The 22,859-nt window shown below is 38.6% G+C and overlaps 1 protein-coding gene across 1 annotated transcript; it reads left to right on the forward strand.

Annotated features, from left to right (window-relative positions):
• The first annotated feature begins 341 nt into the window (after positions 1-341).
• LOC139708188 (cleavage stimulation factor subunit 1-like) lies at positions 342-13,281 on the forward strand. The gene is made up of 12 exons (XM_071620162.1): positions 342-466; positions 4,707-4,837; positions 5,317-5,388; positions 6,653-6,745; positions 7,065-7,105; positions 8,161-8,265; positions 8,981-9,179; positions 10,038-10,117; positions 11,010-11,165; positions 11,789-11,930; positions 12,460-12,540; positions 13,172-13,281. Exons 1-12 carry the CDS (start codon positions 408-410, stop codon positions 13,279-13,281), a joined length of 1,269 nt encoding a protein of 422 aa, XP_071476263.1. The 5' UTR covers positions 342-407.
• The last annotated feature ends 9,578 nt before the right edge of the window (positions 13,282-22,859 follow it).

A 22,859-nucleotide genomic window follows, 5' to 3' on the forward strand; every position in this document is an offset into this window, starting at 1 on the left:
CCCGGGACGAATTGGGAACGAAGGAACGAACGAACCAGTACCACAGGCGCAGCGCAGAGAGAGATGGGCGACTCGTTGCACAGACTTTATTCAGTCGTTAGACATTTATTAAAAGAGTGAAATTGTACTTCGATCGAGGGATTCTACAAAATACACCTGTAGTGTGTTATGCTCGATGAGAATTTATCATAATTCTTTCCTATTTTTATTTTTTCTTCTTTTTTACATCATTAGATGCAAAAACAAGGAGGAGATATAAATTTTATGCGCAGTCCAAGATGTTTATTTATGAGCAAACAACTGTGACGATGTTGAGTAAAGTCTACTTTCTAAACGCGTTCCAGGGCCGAAACGAGCGCTGGTAGTATTGACATTTTTCATTCTATTTGTTGACTTATTCTATAATCATGTCGCAGGCAACTATGACGATTCGTGAGAAGGATCAAATGTACAGACTGATCATAAGGTAAGACTGTATTTGCTCCATTGGAGCTTTCACGTTGTCCTAATTGTGATGTTCACGTGTCGCCACTGCTATTGATAAGAAGTGTCCCATCTATTCGAAACGGCGTAAGTGACTTGTGCCTCTGAGCTCTGCTGCATGCTGTATTGATTGGATCTCTGCTCTAGTATTAGTATTGACAGGGAAAGAGTTCCTTTTGTACCCCCCCCCCCCGATAAGATTGCGTATTTTGGGCTCTACCTAACTGTCTAAAAGAGGGCGACATTTTGATGGGGGTTGAGTAAAAATGGGGCGTGGAATTTTTTGGGGGTCATTACTAAAAGAAAAAAAAAAACGTTGAAAAAATGTTTTCTCTCAATTCTCATGTCTCCCTTATTCTATTCTCTTTCTTCCCTCTCCCTCTTCCCTCTTTCTCTTCCCTCTCTTTCCCCTTTCTCCTTCTTTCTCTCCGATTGACGATTGCCATCTCCAGTTGACTTCCTGCATGAACCTGTAAAGATAAACATGACATAATAAGAAAGAGAAAACATTTTGCTGAAATTAAGTGCCGGGTCTGGGACTCGAACTCACTATCATGCGTATCTGAGCCCAGTGCGTTCACGATCGTGCTGCATGATGAGTTGCGAGGCGTAGGTGATTCGTGGCAAATAAACAATGCATCAACTGTACTATGCTCGTCGTAGATGGCGCTACTTGACATTTACGTAGTCTGGTCTTTAAAGTACACGTGTGTACTGTAGCTGTACGCACGCACGTCCTCAGTCAATTTCAGTCAGGTACAAGATGTCTGAAGAGACTGCAGCATCTAGTAAATCGCGGAGAAAAGGAAAAAAACAAGGAATTAATTTATTTAGACTGTCCCAAAAAATAACGACGGAAGAGTCAACCGTTGGTTTCTGTCAGGAGCTAGGACTTATTGCGAGAGAGATTTCATGCCCGTCGTGCAAAACCAAGTTGAAAAAAATCTACACTGTAAAGCGTGCTGGAAGGGAGAGAGCAGAGCGGAGATTTCAGTGCAATCGGAAAAAGTGTAAGAACAAATCAAAAAATCAAATACCTATCAGGAAGGGAACGTGGTTCGGAAAAAGCAACATTTCATTGCGGAAGAGTTATAGTTTATTGTTTTCGACAAAAATTACCATACCAACAGACTATTCACGAGACAAGCATTTCATCGGCTGACAGTGACTCTGACAATGACAATGTGCTGACAACTAGTCGAGAAACCATTGCTGACTATTATAGTTATTGCCGAGAAACTTGCCAGTGGTCAGTAGAGAAGAAATTGCACAGCAATCAAGCAATAGGAGGACCCGGCTTAACTGTTGAGATTGACGAGTCAAAGTTTGGGAAAACTAAGTATCAACGTGGACGTTTTGTACAAGGCCAGTGGGTGTTTGGCGGTATTTGCCGGGAGACTCGTGAGATATTCCTAGTTGCCCTTCCCGATAATAAGCGCGACCGGGATACCTTGGAACCCATCATTCTTAAACACATTAAACCAGGGTCTACAATCATTAGCGATTGCTGGAAGTCTTATGATAACTTGGGCACACTTGGATTTCAACATTTAACAGTGAACCACAGTTACAATTTTGTAGATCCTACCACTGGAGCCCACACAAACAATATTGAGAACTTGTGGTGGCAGGTGAAAAGACAACTACCTGAGACACATACCCGCCATAGCAACTTCACAAGTCATCTGTGTGAGTACATGTGGAGACATGCACATATTCAAGACGACCTATTTCAAGTTTTCTTCAAAGAAGCAGCTGAACTCCACAATCCTGTAAAATAGGTTAGTCTAAACCCTATACCCTAGCCCTAATCCAACAAATTACTATTCCCTTTCACCAACATTAAACTAAATAAAGGTTATGCCTTTTATGGGAAGACTTTCCATAACCTTTATTTAGTTTACCACCAGCAAAAAAAATTTGTAATATACACATTCTGCGCAAACTGTACATGGTCCGCATCACCCTAGGACACCGGGGTCCGCGTCACCCTAGGACACCGGGGTCCGCGTCACCCTAGGACACCGGGGTCCGCGTCACCCTAGGACACCGGGGTCCGCGTCACCCTAGGACACCGAGGTCAATGTTACCCTAACACTAACCCTAACCCTAACCCTAGGACTTCGGGTCCGCGTCACCCTAGGACACCGGGGTCCGCGTCACCCTAGGACACCGGGGTCCGCGTCACCCTAGGACACCGAGGTCAACGTTACCCTAACACTAACCCTAACCCTAACCCTAGGACTTTGGGTCCGCGTCACCCTAGGACACCGGGGTCCGCGTCACCCTAGGACACCGGGGTCCGCGTCACCCTAGGACACCAGGGTCCGCGTCACCCTAGGACACCGAGGTCAACGTTACCCTAACGCTAACCTTAACCCTAACCCTAGGACTTCGGCAGAGACTCCAACTCTCCCGTTTTCGACGGGAGATCTCCCGCCGAAAACCCATTTTTGCAAAATCTCCCGTTCTCCCGTTTGAGATTTAATTTCTCCCGCCCTGGCTCAATGTCTCCCGTTGGAAAGGATTTCTTACTTATTTCTATCGTATGTTGAAAAAAATAAGCCTTAGATAGCACCAGAGAGCATCTATAACCCTAGGAACTTCGCGCTTCGCACACATAAACTTGGAGTCTCCCGTTTGCTAGGGGTTTCAGGCGGGAAATTCTCCAGATCAGAAGGTGTTTGGGGTTGGAGTCTCTGCTTCGGGTCCGCGTCACCTTAGGACTCTGCGATCAACGTTACCCTAAGACTACCCCTAATTGTTAGCTCTAATGTAAACGTAACCATCGAAATCACATTTTTACATCCTGACTGTCAACTTGTACATGGTCACGGCCGAGTTGTCTAATATTTGTGGCGAGTGAAGGGCGAGCTAATTACAGTACCTTCAAACGATGTAGGTATGTGCACATCAATGCGTGCATGCACGCGCACACAGTATCCAGCAGTAGGCACAGTACAGTGGAACGGGGTCCATCCATCGCATTTCGCTAGCAATACGACTCGATCTCGTTTAACATCAGAATTCATCGTTCTTTTTTAAACTACTGTCCACCAGGAGCTTAATTCAGGAAATGACGTGGCATTATCGGTATTAACTTGATCACGACAACGAATTGGCTGTAAAGTGCGCACAAAAGTTAGGATTAATCGCTAGCACTGTAGCAGCATACGTAATGATAGTCCCACCTACGTGAAATGAAGTTGGTGAGTAAATTATCACTATTATTACATTTTTGTAGGATTTTATTAATTTTTCCACTATTTCTACCTATATAAATGTGTTTTGTAACAAAATTTATTTTCTTCTTATTTTTTTTTTTTCAATTTATCGGGGGGGTACAAAAGGAACTCTTACCGGCATTGATTGTCACACAGAGAATGGTGATCAATTACAATGTGATGAGGCACCCTGTTCACTTATCGTACCCTATCTCACATCTGAAATATGTATTGTCGCAAGTTTGAACGATGATTTTTTTTTGTTGTTGCACACAAATGTCCACTCTCCATGATCGAGATGAATAGAAGAAAACATTCTGTCTTTGTGTCTGCTTTTTGACAAAAATTGTGTTTCAGTCAACCAATTTACTAATGTGCAGCAACCCACTCACTGGGTGCTAGCACTGTAGCAGGTTTGCTCAACGCAGGACTGCCAGCGCTAGCTGCACCTATTGGCCTGATATGCCTCGAAATATTTGGTGCTTTTTTCTACTGCTCTCGCCTCTCCATTCTCGGAACAGCCCCATGAAAGTGAAGTGACAGTAAAATTCATTTTTGATACAAATATTTGAATTTGTAAAGAGAAAACTAAAATGAGAACTAAGTGTAAACCTGATCTTGTGCATACATGTATATTCCAAATTTATTTCACACTGATAGAGTAGGTGGGTACTCGAATTTGTCAGCAAACTAATCACTTTGTAGGTATTATGGGTTCACTTTCTTTGTGAATTCTACCGTCTATCAGCCTTTTACTAGGTGCATTTTGTACAACAGCGTTCTGCATCCAGTGCAGACAGCGCGTAAGCCATGCAAGCTCAAGCTGTGGAATTTTCAGAGCGAGCTTGCAGTTCACACGCATGGGAGGAGATTTTTTTACGTAGCATGGCTTGCACGCTGTATGCACTAGATATCGCAGGACCCTTGTTTGTACATGTAGGGCCTATTTCAAAAATATTATTAGGTCCTATCTGTTAATAATTGATCTTCACTCTGCAGTCAGCTGCTCCATGATGGTTACCATGAAGTGGCCCAACAGCTTAGCAAGATTGTTTCCCCCGTCCCTGACTGTCCCCCTTCAGACCGCTTGCAAAGAGTTGTCCAGCTGGGATTGCATGCTGAACCAGACAGTAAGAAGTCACCTTTTCATGAAGCTATTTTAAAAGTGATATATTATTGAATAGCAGGAAGATTCCGTATATTTTTCTTATTTATAGGCATACTTTTTTTTATGCTCTTTACTGTATAAAGTGATAGCCCTTGTTCCTATGAAAGCAAAACTAAACTAATGTAAAAATTTGTAACAAACAGAAAATTTTTAATATTTGTTTACTGTTATTAAAGTGTAGTGCTCAAACAGCGGTAAGAATATGTTGTTGTTGTTGTTTATTTCTCTTTTTTCTTTTTTTTGAGAACAGATAAAGCACAATCCGTTAGAAGATGTACTGGATGGAATGGACTTGTTTGCTGATATAAGTTTTGTTACCTACAATGTGTACCTGTAAATCACCACTCTACAGTATGTAAATATTCAAGGTACACTGTACATAAAATGCCTACTTTGATATTTTTGCCTTTTCGTCTTCCTCTTTTTTTATCCCCTTCCCAGGACAAGTTCCAGTCAATATATCTGACACAGTTGCACCAGCCACATCTATTGATCTTGATTTTGACACAGAAGGTATGTATGTGGGGTACATCTCAGTTGAAATTGTTCACAGTCATTTCACAGGGGAGTTTCTGTTTCTGCATAGTGAATGTGTCCCACAGTGCCAGTGTGTCCTTTAAAAGGTCAGGTCATATTAGAATGATCACTAAATTTGATTATTCCATGAACTGTTTTAAATATGATTAGATAATCTGCTTCTGTCAATAAAACATATATAATATGTGACCGTGCATCACAAAATGAACAAAAAGTCGCACCCCTTGATTTTACGTGAGGACTCAAAAAAGGTTAAATGTGTCAACCGAGTCAATCTTGAGTTTTTCATGTTTTCTGAAAGAGCTATCCTTCTTCTACATTATTCTTTAGTTTTGGATCATGACATGAATGGAAAAGTGTGTTTTCAACAGTTTTTCTATAACTCTTTTTTGGGGGAGAGTGGAATGATCAGATATGTCTTTAGAGACCCATTTTCATTTCTTGAAATCCTTTATACACTCTTCACTTTCAAGTCTAATAACTTTTGAAAGAATAACACTACTGATTTGAAAGTTGGCATTAATAATGGACAGAATGTGTACATAGAACTTGTCCAATTTCAGCGTAATCTGATAATCCCTTCATTGTTGTCGCTCCAGTGGTTTACATCCTGTGTTTTGTCCCTTTCATTGCACAGCTAGCAGAGCTTAGTAAAGATTAAGCACTTGAATAGACCCTGTACTTCAGAGCCTCTTTTCTCAGTTCACACTTTTCCATAGTGTGTGCTTTCTTTGCAGTATTTAGATAGGTTAGGGGAGTCCATTCGAATTGAGTTATACATCATTTTAAAGCTTAGAGTCTGCTCTTTCAGAATCTGCCCTCGAGTAAAAATCCATGTCTGGCGACTTTTTGTTGGTTTTGTGATGCAGGGTCACATATATTCTTGTAATTATAATGAATAAATGACAATCATTATAATCATTTAGCACTTCAGTCTCCCCTTGGTGGTACAGTGTACTCTCGTTACAACAAACACTGTTAAAACAAAATTCTCATATTAAACAATCTGTAGTGAAAATTCAGGTCCCAAAAGTATCATCTATGTTATACTAATTACTGTATGCTTCCAGTGCTGATGACTTAGTGAGTAATCATGACGGGAGTCCCCTGTATGATTTATATGATGATAAATTTAATATTTGAAAACCTGTCAGCAAAAACAACAATTTACTCTTTACTTGATTTTGTTGATATCTTTAAAGAGACTGAATCCTTCTCTTGTACATGTTTCTCCTCTTAGTCCAATCATCGGCACCTGAGGCCGCCCAGTACGAGACATGCTACGTGACAGCTCACAAAGGACCCTGCCGAGTGGCTGCGTGGAGCAAGGATGGTAACATTCACTTAGGAACAACTCGTTGAGTAAAGTGCTTATGAAAGCTTTAAGTCCCCCTCCAAAGAACTAGACATTGAGGTTTAAGTGCCTCTCTTCTACTCCAGGATGGTATAGATTCCTTGCATTGTGGGTAACAATTTGTCAAACATCATTCACCTGTCACAACATTCATTCTGGGGTCATGTGAACACTGTTAAGGGCCAATCCCATTTGCAGTATAGATCTGTGCCAAGGTCAGCATGTGGTCTGTTACTTCTGATAGAAAATAGATTTTCACACTAATAATTCAATGTCTTTTATATATTTCTTTCTCTAGGTCAACTTATTGCTACTGGTTCAACAGATGCATCAATAAAGGTGAGTTGATGATAGTTACCCCATTCTCGTGGAGAGACTCTCAAATTGCTATAGACTAAGTCCTGGACCCACCAGTTTCCCCGTATAGAGTGGTTAAAATCCATCAGCGGAAGCGTTCACGACAATTACCGTTTACACAACACCCTCTACGTTTCCCCTCAGTTGGACTTGTCTTTTGATTGCAGTGAGACTGTTAAGTGTGCCAATCAGTGCATAATATGTTATCAGCTTCCACAACGTCGGGTGCCCGTGCATTAGCCGCTAACGCAATACAAATTGTATTGCATTAGCGGCCAATGCATGGGCACCCGACGACAAGATTTATGCAATCCTTTCAAGATTATGTTCACTGCAATAGTTGTGAAAGTGTGACATCTGCATGGTATTTTTTTCGGTATTTCAAAATACTTGTATGTGCATAACGCATTTTTCGTATTTCATGTAGACTCTTCATCTCTACATTTTCATGTTTGTTTTTGTGTTTCTTTGTTTTTTCAAGTGAAATATGAATTACTGAATACCGGTACCTTATTTCAATAAAGGTTTGAAAGTGAAATTAGAGAAACTCAATTATGATTACCATTCACAGAAATAAAGCTTCTTTCAATTCTAAAAGGTTATGTTGTGATTTGTGTTGTCACAGACTAATGATTAAGATCTTGCAACGGCATCATGCCTTTATGCATATACCATATGTTACAGAGATCTGGGCCCCATTTCATAAAGCTTGTTATCAGTGACGAGTTGTCATAGTTGTTATAAGCTACTGAAATCCTTGCATCTGATTGGCTAAGAGCGAATTTGTCACAGAAATGTTGCAGTTGTCACTGATAGCAAGTTAATGAAATGGGACCCAGGTCATTGTTGCTTGACATGTGAGGTTTCCCTCTCTCTGTGGGGTTGGATGCTTCCTTTCATTCATAGCCTCTTTTCAGGCTGCCTAGGTTTGATATTCAGCTGAATGAGACCAGGTATTTTAATGTCCTCTGCCCTGTGGTCTGAAACTGAAGCAGTCTCGGTCACGTGCATATTATCTTTTATGGCCTCATTTACAGATCCTTGATGTAGAACGCATGCTTGCCAAAAGTGCGTCCACAGCTTCGACGACAGACACTGTGGAGAGTCACCCAGTCATAAGAACTCTTTACGACCATGTAGACGTAAGTAGAGAAAAGAAAGCAGCAGTGGAGATCTTTTTCTTGCCAGGCTGGGAGTCTGAATCCAAGACTACTCGAATATTCTTGTAACATCCTTGTCAGCTTCTCATTTTTTCCCCCAGGAAAATAGAACCTGTATACAGCCTTATATTCCTATATTCGTGAATATCTGTTGATGCTGAAGTATTATGAGATTGCTTACAAATCAAAATTTGTGCATCTCTCACTCCTTTTTTGTTTGTATTTGTTGCCATCAGTGCCAGTATTTAAGTATTTGAATTAAGATACATGCCCAATCAATGTCCCTACACTATGTCAGTAGAAGTATGAAGAAATAAAAGTCATCTTATGACTTTCATGCCAGTTAAATGTGTCAGACTTCGTGTTGTCTGTGCTATTGTACATAACCTGTAAAATGTTTAAAGCAGTTTTAGAGTTACAATACACACTTTGCCTTCCTCATTGAGGCATTCTCGCATTATGCCTTTATATATTTCTACTTGACTAATCATTGTTATTATTATTATTATTATTATCATCATCATCATCATCATCATTGTTATTATTATTTTTTATTCGACATTTCAGACATGTACATGGGTGAACACAAAACACATTTGAGTTGTAATGTAAATGCTTGAATAATTCTAGAAGGTTCTGGCATGGCCTTAGTCTACTATTTCTGTCACTGTATTTAAAATTCTCCTCCTTCGTGCAGGACGTGACTGCTCTGGACTTTCACCCCTCGCTGCCCATTCTCGTGTCTGGAGGCAAGGACTTCACCGTCAAGCTCTTCGATTTCTCCAAGTCAACGGTGAAGAAGTCGGCGAAGACCATCCAGGAGGTGGCAGCCCTTCGCTGCACCGCCTTCCACCCCACTGGCGACTACCTCCTGGTCTGCACCGAGCACCCAACACGTGAGTCAAAGGTCAAAGAGGTCAAAGGGTAAACCTGGCCTGGAAAGAAGAGAAATATTATAGAGTACCAAAGTGTGATATCATATTAAACCATGCATCACCATGGAAACTGGTTCTTAATAATTTCACCTGGCCTGCAATATCTAAACACTATTGTTGCTAATCATGCTTGCACCTGGTTCCAACCTAAGCTATGACAATAGACTTTGAAATCATCACTTTGGTGTCCTATTCCTCAGAGAAACGGTGAGGCAGGTAGTATTTAAGTGTTTAGGACAGGCTGATTTCACTGAAAAATATCTTTCTCATAGACGCTTGCCCGAGTATAATTTGGACTAGTCTACGATGGGTTAAGGAACTGAATAGTGAATAGAAAAGTGAATAGAATTATGATGAATGCTGAGTGGTATATGTGGGTATGGCAGTCAACATTGTGATGGTGCCTCCATTTTGTCTGTACTATGGGGGAACCTCATTATAAAACATCAACTTATAAATCAGGATAATTTCCCTGTACAGTCAAACCTGCCTTTAGTGGTCACCTGTCTATAGTGGCCACCAGCCACATACTGCCACTAAAATTTCCTCTAAGAGGAAAAGCCATGTTAAGGACCCTGTCTACAGCAGTCATCTGTGTATAGTGGCCACTTTTTTGTCTTCCTATGGTGGCTGCAAATAGACAGGTTTGATTGTATCAGGTTTCTCACTGCATCAGGGTACAAAAAAGAAGGAATATAAAGAGTTGGGACCTCAAAAAAAAAAAACCTTGGTATTGGAGGGTTTTGTTTATTGACTTCTTCATAATGAGATCTCACTATACCTTTTTATGTCTTTGTCTATGTGTTTTTGTCCATCCAGTGAGGTTATATGATGTCAACACTGCACAGTGCTTCGTCTCTCACAATCCCAAGGACCAACACAAGGGATCAATCAACATGGTAATGCCTTCACTTTATTTTTTTTTTCACTCAGACACCATGGTAGTGTATGGTATGCAAGTTGTAACATTCATATGAAAGTTATGAAGTTATGAATGCTGCCTCCATGGTGTTACCATGGAGACCATCTCTGACTAGTAATCTGCAAGAAGCTATGGATAATCCTCTCTGTCTACTGCAATTCTTTGTTTAAAAGAGACCTCCGGAGGATTTTCAGACTTTTACATTTGAACAACTCGAAATTAGTTATGCTGAGTACAAAGTTTCAGAATTTATTGTGATTGGGATGAGGAATAAGAGTGTTTTCAAAATTTATAGCAAATTGCAATGAACAAGGATGATGACATAGCAGTCTCACCATAAGAACGCATGAGTTGGGGCTCAAGGAAGCAGAACAAAAGAAGAAGGCATGCATAGAATTTATACAAGTGGACTTGATAAGCAAGGGTATTGTAGTGGAATTACACTGCTACATTTGTGAAATATTTGAGGCTCCTATGTCATCAACACTGTTCAGTGTAATTTGTTCAAGATTTTGCAGAGTATAGGTTTCTCTGGTCAAGGACCACAGTAAATTCCACAAATCTATACAACGTACATGGAGCTTTTGATTTCTGTACTACGTGATGTGAAATTATGAAAATCTCAAACTGATGGATTCTATAAGGTCATAGTAAAGGCTGCTGATTATGTACCATGAAGGTGATTGACTCAATCAGCATGAAGCTCCCTAAGGCCCGAATTCACGATGGTGGTACAAAGGTGGTACCAATGTGACACTTCGCGCTCCATACAAATTGTCCATGGTTTAAACCATCATGGTTTCAATTGTACCAACTTCATGAATTCGATCCTAAATGTTTTGTCTCGTTACTGAAACCGCTGTCAACAGGTGCAGTACAACCCGCTGGCCAACATGTACGCCTCGTGCAGCAAGGATGGCTCCATCAAACTCTGGGACGGCATCAGCAGCCGATGCATCAACACGCTGGAGAGTGCCCACAGTGGTGAGCACGTCTGCTCCGTCCAGTTCTCGAGGAACGGCAAGGTGAGGCTTAGGGGAGCTTGGGCACCCATCTCCCTCAGTACGGTGGTCAAAGTATTTAATGGGAACGTTTAATCAGTTAGGTATACGATGTGTGTGGGGATTTAGTAAATGCAGAACGCCTAGTGAAGCAAACTACAGCCAATGGACATTCTGTGTTCTATTTAATTGATATATATATATATATATATATACATATATATATAAAAAACAAAGAAAGCATAGTTATTAAAATACATTGTATAAGTTTTTTTTTTATGACTTGAGTTGATGCCATATACTGACCTCTACAGTACCATATTTGAACTCTACAACAATATAATTATGAAAGAACAAATTCAGAGCAATTAAGAAGACTAAGTAAAAAAAAAATTACAAATTACGTTTGTTAAAACTTGTTATTACATTATTTTTTTTTTTTTTATAATTTGGCTTCCTCAGAAGGCAGGGTGGATGTTTTTTGCCTCAACTGAAGTATATTGAGTTTACATTCTTTTCATAACAATTGAAATATGTGTGAAAAATTTTCTATGAATTGTGGTGCAAAAAGTTGTCTCAGCTTGTGTTTCTATAACTTTTGATCTGTCTTTCTTTATCTCTCTCTTGCTCTGATTTCGAAATGTCAGTACATCCTATCAAGTGGAAAGGACTCTCTTGTCAAACTGTGGGAGATAGCCACCAGCCGCACCCTGATCACATACACAGGCGCTGGTTCGGACCAACAGAAAAGCAGAACTCAGGCTGTGTTCAACCACACAGAGGACTATGGTAAGCCAGAGTGGTTGTAGTTTGTTTTTGAAGTCAGAATCTTGAGCTGTCTGGACATGAGCATTGTATTTGTTGGTGCCATCAGTTTTCATTATAAGTGAGGGACAATATTTGCAAAATTTGTTAAAGTCTTGATCTACATTGTATGTAGACATTTGCTTGTTGTATTTGCTATTATAGTTTTCATTTGTCATTTTTCCATATGAGTATTAGGCAAGTGTTGGTATTAAAGATCTATTTTTTATGGATGAATTGAGAATAATCATACCATCTGGTCTTCAAATAGTTGGATGAAAGCATAGCCTGAATCAAAAGACATCTTTATTTACTCTTCCCTTTTTTCTTTTTTTTTTTCTCCTTTCCTCCACCTTCTCCTGCCTTTTGCTTCTACTTCTGGGTTGTTCAAGAATTTGTTTTTATAATATCGCATTTACAATTTTAGTTTTTAGTTCTTAGTTTCTGTTTGGTTAGAAGAGAGTCTTGCTTCAAAATGTAATTTCTCCTTTTCTTCTCCTGTTCACACACAAAGTATTCTTTCCTGACGAGAAAACCTTGAGCCTTTGCTGTTGGGACTCCAGGAATGCAGAAAGGAACAAACTGCTGTCCCTAGGTAAGGAAAACTCCAAACAGTATAGCATCAATGCCATCTGGAATGGAGACTAATCTCCTGACTCCCCCAGTGACTTAAATTGCTCACTAGTGCTCCCGTGAAGACATATACGTATATGCAACAAGAATGGTGCTATATTTGACAGTCACTCTGTGTTTGCAGTAAGCTGTTATTATATATAAAGGGATAAAGTATAGATATGAGAATTTTATGGAGTAAATTACGTTGTATTCATAGTTTTCCATGACAATGCTGTCAGAGATATCAAGATTATAAAGCCTTCTACCCCCCCCCCCCCAAAAAAAAAAAAGAAAAGAAAAAAAAGCAAAACAAGACAAAGTAATCAAGATTTTATTTCTTTGTGATGCTCTGATGAAAGGCAGTTTTGAACAAGTAAACAGAAATTGTAGGGGCCAGAGACTGGAAATTATTGTGTACACCTTGATCTCAACCACAATCAGATTTATATTAACTTTGTTGGTGATTATCGTAAATATCTTTATTTTCAAGTTTGTTTGTTTGTTTGTTTTTTAAACTGGAGAGATTATACTCAACACAGATGTGCTTAGTCATTGTTACAGTACATCAGTGGATTCTTCATCGCTTCTGTCCGATGTTTTCATATCTGCAGGTCACAACAATGTTGTTCGTTGCATCATCCACTCCCCGACCGGGCCAGGGTTCATCACTTGCAGCGACGACTTCAGGGCGCGCTTCTGGTACCACCGACCCGACAACTAGCGCTAGGAAGTCTGCGTATACAATGTATTTGTATCTCGTAGGTCACTGTTGCAGCCATCTACCTGTGACAGAGTCATTATTTTGTTGTATTTTTCTGTCTAGCATTTCCATATCTGTTTTGTTTGTATAGATATTCCACCACTTAGCAGGATGTTCAAAGAACTCTTGAAATGTGACTGTCCAAATCTGGTTTCTGTGACAAAAAAAAAGAAAAGTTTTCACTGTACAGAAAACAAAATGAATTATTTTGTTATTGCTAATTTTCCTTTGCAGTACCTTGCTCCAATAGAAGCACAACAAGAATGAAAACAACAACAACAACAACAAAAACAAACAAACATACATACCGGTACACAAACTTGTCCACCCTCAAATAGAAAAGTGCCAGGGCATCAATGTTTGAAAATGTATTTTGCAAAATAAACAAAACAGTGGAACATAGAGTACGTTTTGAAAATTTGCTCAGACAATTTTTAATTTTTCTGAGCCCCTAAAATTTTCCAACTTTGTCTGTGGGTGTTTTCATCTGACATCTTATCTTTCATGAATGCCTATTCACTTGTTAAAGATCTGTATCTGCAAGTACAGTCAACCTTGCCTAAGCTGGATCTATTTGAGGAAAAAGCTTTGAGAAAATTTGACTTATGTGGAATTTAAATCAATAGAATATAAAGAGAAGAGAACCCTAAAAGACCTTTGACTTAGGTGATTATTCAACTTATGTGAAATCGACTTAAAGGGATTGTACAGTATTGGTGGAGATGAGAATTGGGCTTTTAACTTTTTGCTAGCTACCAAGAAAATACTTATTATATAGTACAGAGCATACCATTTTAAGAGGAATTCAAAGTTTATTTAATGAAAATCGGGTTTGGAATGACTGAATTATCCAAAAAACAAGGTAAAACAAAGCAATCGTAATAAAGTGTGGGTCCCACACTTTATTAGGATCGCTCTTTTTTGGATATCTCAGCCATTTCAAAGCCTATTTTCATCAAATAAACATTGAATTCCTCATAGAATTACATGCTCTTTCATATTTCATAAGAGGTTTCTCATTATCTCACCAAAAAATGTTAGAAACCTGAAATTAGGTATCAACCAAAACTATACGATCTCTTTAAAGGGTGTGTACAGTTCTGGTCGAGGTGAGGATTTAGCTTTTTACATTTTGCGAGATATTCAGAAACCACTCTATGAGATGTCAAAAAACATGCAATTCTAAGGGGTATCAAAAGTTTATTTGATGAAAATCGGTTTTGAAGTGTCCGAGATATCCAAAAACAAGATGAAACAAAGAGATCCTAATAAAGTTTTGGCCTGTAGTTTTTTATTATTTACACTTTTTGGGATATCTCAGCCATTTGAAAACCAATTTTCATCAAATAAACATTGAATCCTTCTTAAAATTACATGCTCTTTCATATTTCACAGAGGTTTCTCATTATTTCACTTAGGAATGTAAAAAACATGAATCCCCACCTCAACCAGTACTGTACAGCCCCTATAAGCAAATTTGACTGTATCAGAATATGTTGCTGTCATCATGTCTTATACTAATCAAAGGCATTTGCTTTCTGCAGAAGTCAATGAAAAGTTCATGCACTTCTGTCAGCCCTATGTAGGTCATAACATTCCATGATTTCGAAGACCACTCTTCTATTGATTATTGTGATATTGAAGTTCACAGTGAATGTAGTGGAATCTGCAAGCTTGTTGAATACTAGTAACAAAAAAAAAATATTGTCATGAATATAGAAGTCTCTACATTCAACAGTTGGTTAAAGGTTTTATACAAAATGTGAAGATGCCACACAAATGTGAAACATAATGCTGACAGTGTCAATGATGGTGATGCAGCAGTGGGAAAAATGGGCGTGAAATTTTAGCATGGGGCTTGGGTTCTTATGTTGATTACTGCAGCAACTTTTTAGCAAGTGTGGCCAATTGAAATACATGTATCTGTGCAGCGAGGTCCTGCATGCTACTAGTGTCTGTCATAATGTGCAGACCTGGGGGGCATTTCATGAAGCAGTTTGGTCGGATATTTTTCTGACAAACTTGTTACAAGCTAATGAAATCATTGCATCTGATTGGCTGAGAGCAAATTTGTCCGACAACTTTGTCGGTCGGCGAAAATGCTTCATGAAATGCCCCCCTGAAGCCTTGAAGAACAAAGTAGTCTGAAATGATCATCAATTGCTCCACAAAAGTAAAATATCAGTGGTTAGCCGGATTTGCCATACTCAACGTTTTTTGCCCCTAGACTAAAACATGTGCAGTATGTATCTTCAAGGACTAATACAACATTTTAGAGTGGTTTTCCTGCATGGCAGGATTTTCTCAGACATGTTTCATACAAATCATTTCTGTTGACTTGGTTTACTCATACTTGAGAATACCATTGTGCAGCTCAGTCAGTAAACTCAACATTTTATTGTTTAGTTTCAGCAACCTCGAACTTGAACAATGACTTTGTCTTTCTCAGACACTGAACCCACCCCCCCCCCCCCCCCAAGTCTGAATATGCAAATCTGGTCATTATGCAGTATAATGATGTATAAGTAGCAGAAATCAAATCTTGAGTTCATAAAATCAGTCTACTAGTCACATTGAACAGGTAATTTCATTCCTTTCCTCCCATTTGTACATATATGTAGGCCTATAGTTGTTTGTTTATTTGTTTACTGTACATACATGTAGTCTTATGTCAATAAACTTGTTGCTAAAATGACATCTGACTTGTGGGATTCACTTTAATTCATTCTGTGTTTATAAGAGGTTTATTCATTCTTCTTGTCAAAATGTAGCTAAATAGTTGTTGGTATGTAATCATTCTGTATTCATTCAAGCTGTACCTGCTTTGATTCTTTAAATGGTCAAGGAAAAAAAAAGAAAGCAAAAGCAAAGTACAGTGGACTCTCGTCATAACGAAATCCACAGACTCTAACCCCAAGCACCTTCTGATCTGGAGATTCTCCTGCCTGAAACCCCAAGCAAACGGGAGACTCCAACTTGATGTGCGCGAAGTGCGAAGTTCCTTGTGGCCAGGGTCCAGCTCTATGATTCTAGATGTTATCTAAGGCTTATTTTTCAACATAGGATGACACTAAGTTAGAAATTATTCAAAGCGGGGGAACAGGAGATTTTGCAAAACTGGGCTTTCGGCGGGAGATCTCCCGTCGAAAGCGGGAAAATTGGAGTCTCTGCGAAGTCCTCGGGACTGGCAGTTTTCTTTAATCATATCAAAATTTTGTTCTAACCAAACAAATAAACAATAGAAATACATAAAATGGATAATGTTGCGGCCTGATTTATTACTTTGTTGAACCGGAATTTCGTTATAACCGTGTTCGTTATAACGGGAATGCACTGTAATTGCATCTTTACCAAATGCACAGAAAATAAACCAGTCTATCACACCGAATAACTTTAGATTTCCTCTTGTACGGAGGCAGGGTATTAGACATATCAAATAGTCAAATGGTAATGATACCACTTATTTATTCAGCGTTTCAAAAATTTGTTGCCAGACTTTATTTTAATATTGTTGTTTGTTTGTTTGTTTTTACTGTAGTTCACAAGATTATCTTAAACAGATGACTTATCAATGGTGATTATGATTGAAGTCAGTGATAAACTACGTCATGGCATCCAACTGTAGGTGGAGGTGACATATGCACTGTACCAGAGCTACCAAGTCTCACGCATTTCTGCGTGAGACTCAAGCATTTAGGGGCAATCTCACGATCTCACGCATGACACCCATTTTTCTCACGCATCGGGCCAAGTCTGCAACTTGGGCCTATAATAATGAGTATAGCTCAAAAGATTAACCCTAAAAAGACTGGGGTATTTTGGTAGCTCGAAAGACTGGGGGGGGGGGGCCTAAAGGGCCCCCCCTTAAGATCTCAGCCGTGGATCGCGCGATCGCCGCGGAAATTTGCACAATGGTAGTGTGCGATGTAATCTACAAGATCGTATATTTAGATTTTACAAAATTGTCTTCTTTTATTTTATTTTGATTAATTATGCTAATTTATGCAAGAAATCAGACTCTTTGATCTAAATCAGTAAATAAAGCTCGAAAAGTGCTCACTTTTGGTCTAATTATTCTTTGTGGCATTCTTAGCAAATGCACTTGAAAAAAAAATTGGTATCAAAATTAATTTCTTATTTATTTTATTGTTTTATGAATTTCTTATGTATTTCTTTGTTTTTTCGACCTTTTGTTTTTCTTGTTTTTTTTAACAAAATTTGTGGCAGACACTCTTTGAAGCATAATACTCCTAAAACAAATTAATTTTAGCCATTGAGAGTAAAAATAAGCATATTTATATGAACCATGTGAAAAAACTCAATTTCTATTGACTTTGTACACAAAATCACATTTTTTAGCCATTTTCGGCCTCGCGTGCATGTAGAAAAAGTTATGTAACTTCAGAACCGTACCCCCGGGCATCACAAATTTGGTGTCAAAATGTGCGGGAAACTCGAAAGAAAAAAGTCATAGAGCTTCGCGGCGAGAGCATTGCGCGTTGCAGAGTAATCGCGCGAAATGTCGAGGGGGGCCTTTTAGGCCCCCCCCCCCCCCCCAGTCTTTTTAGGGTTAAAGTGATAGTTGCAAATGAAGGTATATTTCCCTTTTCTCTTTCAAAATAAGTAAAAAATAGTCACTTAAGTATGCACCTGATCGCACCATTAAGAGCTAAAAATTGAAAAAGCTCCCTACCGTGGGAGGCCACAGGGGGGAAAAACCCCTCCCACACCCTCGCTCGCGCGCACATTCGCATGCCGAGATGCCGAGTCATGAAAATCTCACTCATATTTTTTTTTTTTTTTTGAACTTGGCATCCCTGCTGTACATGTACAGGGCGCTCCAGTTACAACGAACACGGTTATGAGGAAATTCCGGCTTAAACGAAGTAGAAATTTAGCCCTCAAGATTATCCACTCTATGTATTTCTATTGTTTATTTGCTCGGCTACAACGAAATTTCGATACAACAGGAGAAAACTGCCGTTCCCAAGAACTTCGTATGACGGGAGTCCACTGTATACAGATGTGTAGTTGAGAAATCTTCATAGAGGTACGGTATACGTGCCAATACAATTCCATAGCTCATGTGGTATACAGTGCTGTTTGAGGCATGCAATAATGTTTTTACTACTGCAGGGAAACCCCGTTATAACGAGGTTGGTGGGACCACCATTTTTTCCTCGTTATAACCGGTTCCTCGTTATAAACGTATGCACGTTTCTACTATTTTAATATGTGCACATGAAAATGGGACCAGTAGAATCTCCTCGTTATAAGGGGTATCTCGCTATATCCGAGCTCGTTATAACGGGGTTTCTCTGTAGTTCCACAAGCTTTGTACCTCGGCAGGTGCAGGCGATCTTTTCTTTTTCTTCTTCTTCTTCTTCTTCTTATTTTTTTTTTTTTTTTTACATAGAATTTATACAGTATGTGAAAGATGCGCGTTTGTTGTGTTAGGAATCTGCGAAGTAGGGATCTCGGGGTTCTGAATAATGATATCATGTTGTAGTTTATTTGATTGTTTCTTTGTTTATGGGACTTTATGTGTGCGTGTGCTTTTTTTTTCCCTAAGAATACATACCGTGGTAAATCAAACGCATATAATTTGTACAAAGTAAATAGATCAGTCGTTCACGCAAACCAGTGATTGAACCAAACCAACACTGAATAATCCAGCTAACATCCCACAATATTTCTTTTGAGTTTATTCTTCCGTTATTGTAGAAAGTCCCGTCCCCAGCCCCATCATAATCAATTTACCAGCTTACTGTGAACTGTTTGATGTATTGTACATGTGCAAAATAATACATGTATTGCCATTTATAAGTCCACTATTCCATGATTTCTTTAAAGATCACTGTTCTATGATGGAAAGAAAATCTACTCCCAACGCCATCCTATTATCATATTAGCCAGTTCAATATGAGCGTGGTGATATTTCCATTGATAAGTCTGACATTCCATGATTTCTTTTGAGATCACTGTTGTGTTCTGTTATTGAAGAGATATAAATACATTGTACTGCAACGGATAAAAGCAGCAGTCCATATATTTTAGACCACTGTTAGGAAAGACCCCGACTCTTACCCCGTCCTGTTAGATTTATCTTTTCACAGTGAACTATAGATACATTGTATTGTAATTGATAACAACCCTGATAGCAGAGACATTCAGAATGACGTCTATTTCATGTCAGCGCTGTCGTCAGAAAGTCGTAAACTGTAGACAAAAATACGTAATTTTGCTCAAATGGATGACGTAAAAAGACGTCATATTTAGACGTAAGAAAGGCGTCGTAATATGTCGTCTTAACGACGTAAATGAACAAAGATTAAGGACGTCAATTAGATGTCTTAGACTGACGTCAAAATGCCGTATCTTTGCTCAAATGGAAGATGTAAAGAAGACGTCATATTATTTTGTGACGTCTGTCTGACGTTTAGGTGGTTATGTAAAGGCGTCTAAACGACGTTTAGATTACTACTTAAAAGACAAAATATCACGTCAGAATAACGTCATAAACATGTAGTTTACACGTCAATTTAAGACCTTTCTACGTATATTGACACAGAAAAAAAGACGTCTAAAAGACGTCTTTTTGACGAAAATAACCAAAGAAAAAAGAGGTCAGTGTGACGTCGTTTTTAAGCCGAGATAGATTAATTGATACGTTAATTACAAAGTCTAATGAAGGTGTGGGCATCTTCAGGTACAATCCTACGAATCACTTTAAAGTCCTAAACCTTATGCCTATGCCTACCACCTATTCCTAATTACTGGACTGATGAAGCACGTTTCTATATATACCCCCGAAAAGTTGTAATGCTTCATGGCATGGTTACTAAACTAGGCCACCATTTTGTGAGAAACCCAATTAATTATGAAAAGATGTCTCCAAAACGCAAGTTAGGATTGGTTCGAACAAGATAAGAATATAATGAGCAATTTCTGGCACAGTTGAACTCTAAACTCAGCGTAGATACTTTAATTATCAATGTTTTCCATATTTTCACTAGTTTTTGCATATTAGATTCAGTCTAATACTGTAATGAATCGTATGACGTCGTTCTGACATCGTTACGACCAGTCACAAGCATTAAGACTGGTAAAATTCATATCATAACAATATGATTAGAAAAGAAAAAGATTATTGATCTAGCAACTGTAACATTTCAAAAGTTTAACTTCACACTACAGTATTTTGATGTCTTTTATCTATTTCCACTATTTTCCAAATTATAGATTCTCTTTTCTGTTGTTTTAAAAAAAATCAACTTAAAAAAAATCATTCACACTCGATTACAAATTGAGTATGTCGTTATTGTTTGCTAGCTGCGTGATATTTCAAACATCTTACAAAATATACGTAGCACAAAAACATTGCGACTATCATTGTGTCTAATTCCTATACATTAAAATACACTTCAAAAATATCATACACTATAATTGCATGCATATACTCGTCCGCTTTTATGAAAATGCATGATTAGTATAGAAACCAACAGAAGTCAAGTGCCAGCGTTTACTGGTATTAGATTTCCAGTTCGGTTATTGAGTTTAAATGTCGACAAAGTATTTGTCGTTGACTGACACACAAGGAAGTGATGCATTATTTCTTGTTTCGAATCGTGCAGTATCGTACTTAAACACATACAAAGAATAGTGTATATACATAAAAAGTGATAATATGGGGTTATATGATAGCACTTCACCCTTATGAACTTAATTTCATCAGCAGAACTATGTCTACAGTGTGAAAGAAAAAGAAATGCAACCCACAGCTACGATTCTCAAGTAATATAGACATTTGTTGAAGCGATGTGAAAAGATCGTTTTTATTTATGTGTTGTCATTTGGCAAAAGATAATTTCATTTTTCAGGGGTAAATAACAAAATATTAAAGAAAGCTACTTTACCCGATATTAATTGATACGTCGTTTTCATGACGGGCTAAATGCATCGCAAAGCAACTTAGATCTTACGTCATTGATACGTCGTTAATATGACGTGAAAATATGTAGTAAAATTGACGTAAATTTTACGTCATTAATACGTCACTAACAATTGGTAAAACATATGACAGAAAACTGACGTAAACTTTACGTCATTACGAGGTCCCTAACGTGACGTGATCAGTACGTCGCTAAAAGAAGTTAAAATCACGTCATTTTCTGGTCATTATATGACGTGCGACCAGTTTGATCAGTTGCGACCAAATTAAGACGTCTTTTCGACGTCAGTCTGCTATGTGGGAACGGCGTTCCATGATTTCTTTCGAGATCACTGTTCCGTTAATGTAGGGATAGCCACCCCCGCCCTGTTCAATTTGATAGTACACAGTGAACTTTGTGAAATATAAATACGTTGTATTGTAATTGATAAAAACAGCATTCCATCATTGCTTTTGAGATCACTGTTCCGTACACTGTAGGAAAGGCCTCATCCCTGTTCTACTGAATTAGCATATTCACTGTGAACATAACCCATAACTCTTACCTATTTTTAAGTTTCAATGAATGCTCTCCCGTTTTCTGTTTTTACTTTCCTTTTAGTTTTATACTGTCTGTCTTGTATAAATTGTCTTGGCTGTCGACTTGAATATCAATATGCAATATAAATGTCTGCGTCTACCACGATCAACGGCAGAACCACGTCATCTCTATGATTAACATCATCAAGCAATGTTTAATGACATTAAAAAAAAATGATTTCCATCCGGGAGTGAAACTGTTCTTGAACTTTGAACTGTGGTCAACATTTTACAATACGTTGAAGACACCTGTCAGTTCTCGAAAGCAAATGAGCTACTCTGCACTTAACGTGGATGGATTTTTAGGTTCTTGCCGGTACGAACTAACCACCAGACGCTCTTGGAAAACAAAAACAAAAAACAACAACAACAAATTAACAAACGAATACACAACTTGGTGTTCTTATACGAGTAACAAATTAGTTTCTGCTGTGTGTAGGGAATTCGTTATATCGATGCAGTCTGTCAAATTAAATCATTTTTTTTTTTTAGCACACGGGGCAATCTATTAGTGTAGGCCTGCATGCCAGTGTAGAATGTTTAGAGAGCGTGTAGGTATATAACGCACGGATTTATGTCATAAGAGTCTATCACACATCATCAAACAGTCAAGCAGATCATGAATCGGCTGGTGGCTGATGGCTGGGTACCAATGTGTCGCTCAGTGGTAGGTAGAGGATATTGTCCATCATCACGACCTCTTCGTCGTCATCGGTGATGAAAGCCTTACCAGATGATTCTGTCATCTCATGCATGATGTCGCCATTGATGCTTGATATCCATTGGTCATTGCCGCCATGGCAGGACTCGTAGTAAACATGTTCCTCAGGTGTGGTTTCGCTTCCTACCGACAATGTGAAAGAGAGATTCGAACTTATCTCATGTAGACAATTGTAATGCTTTGTTGTATGGTTTAGACTCTTCCACAGAAAAGTTTAAACCGCGTTCAAAGAATTCAGAACAAAGCAGCTAGTTTGATAGAGGTTATGTATATACGCTTTATTACACC

The sequence above is a fragment of the Diadema antillarum genome, unplaced genomic scaffold, assembly GCF_040938485.1.
Source record: "Diadema antillarum isolate AM-2024a unplaced genomic scaffold, OU_Dant_1.0 seq00001318_RagTag, whole genome shotgun sequence".
Classification (NCBI taxonomy): Eukaryota; Metazoa; Echinodermata; class Echinoidea; order Diadematoida; family Diadematidae; genus Diadema; species Diadema antillarum.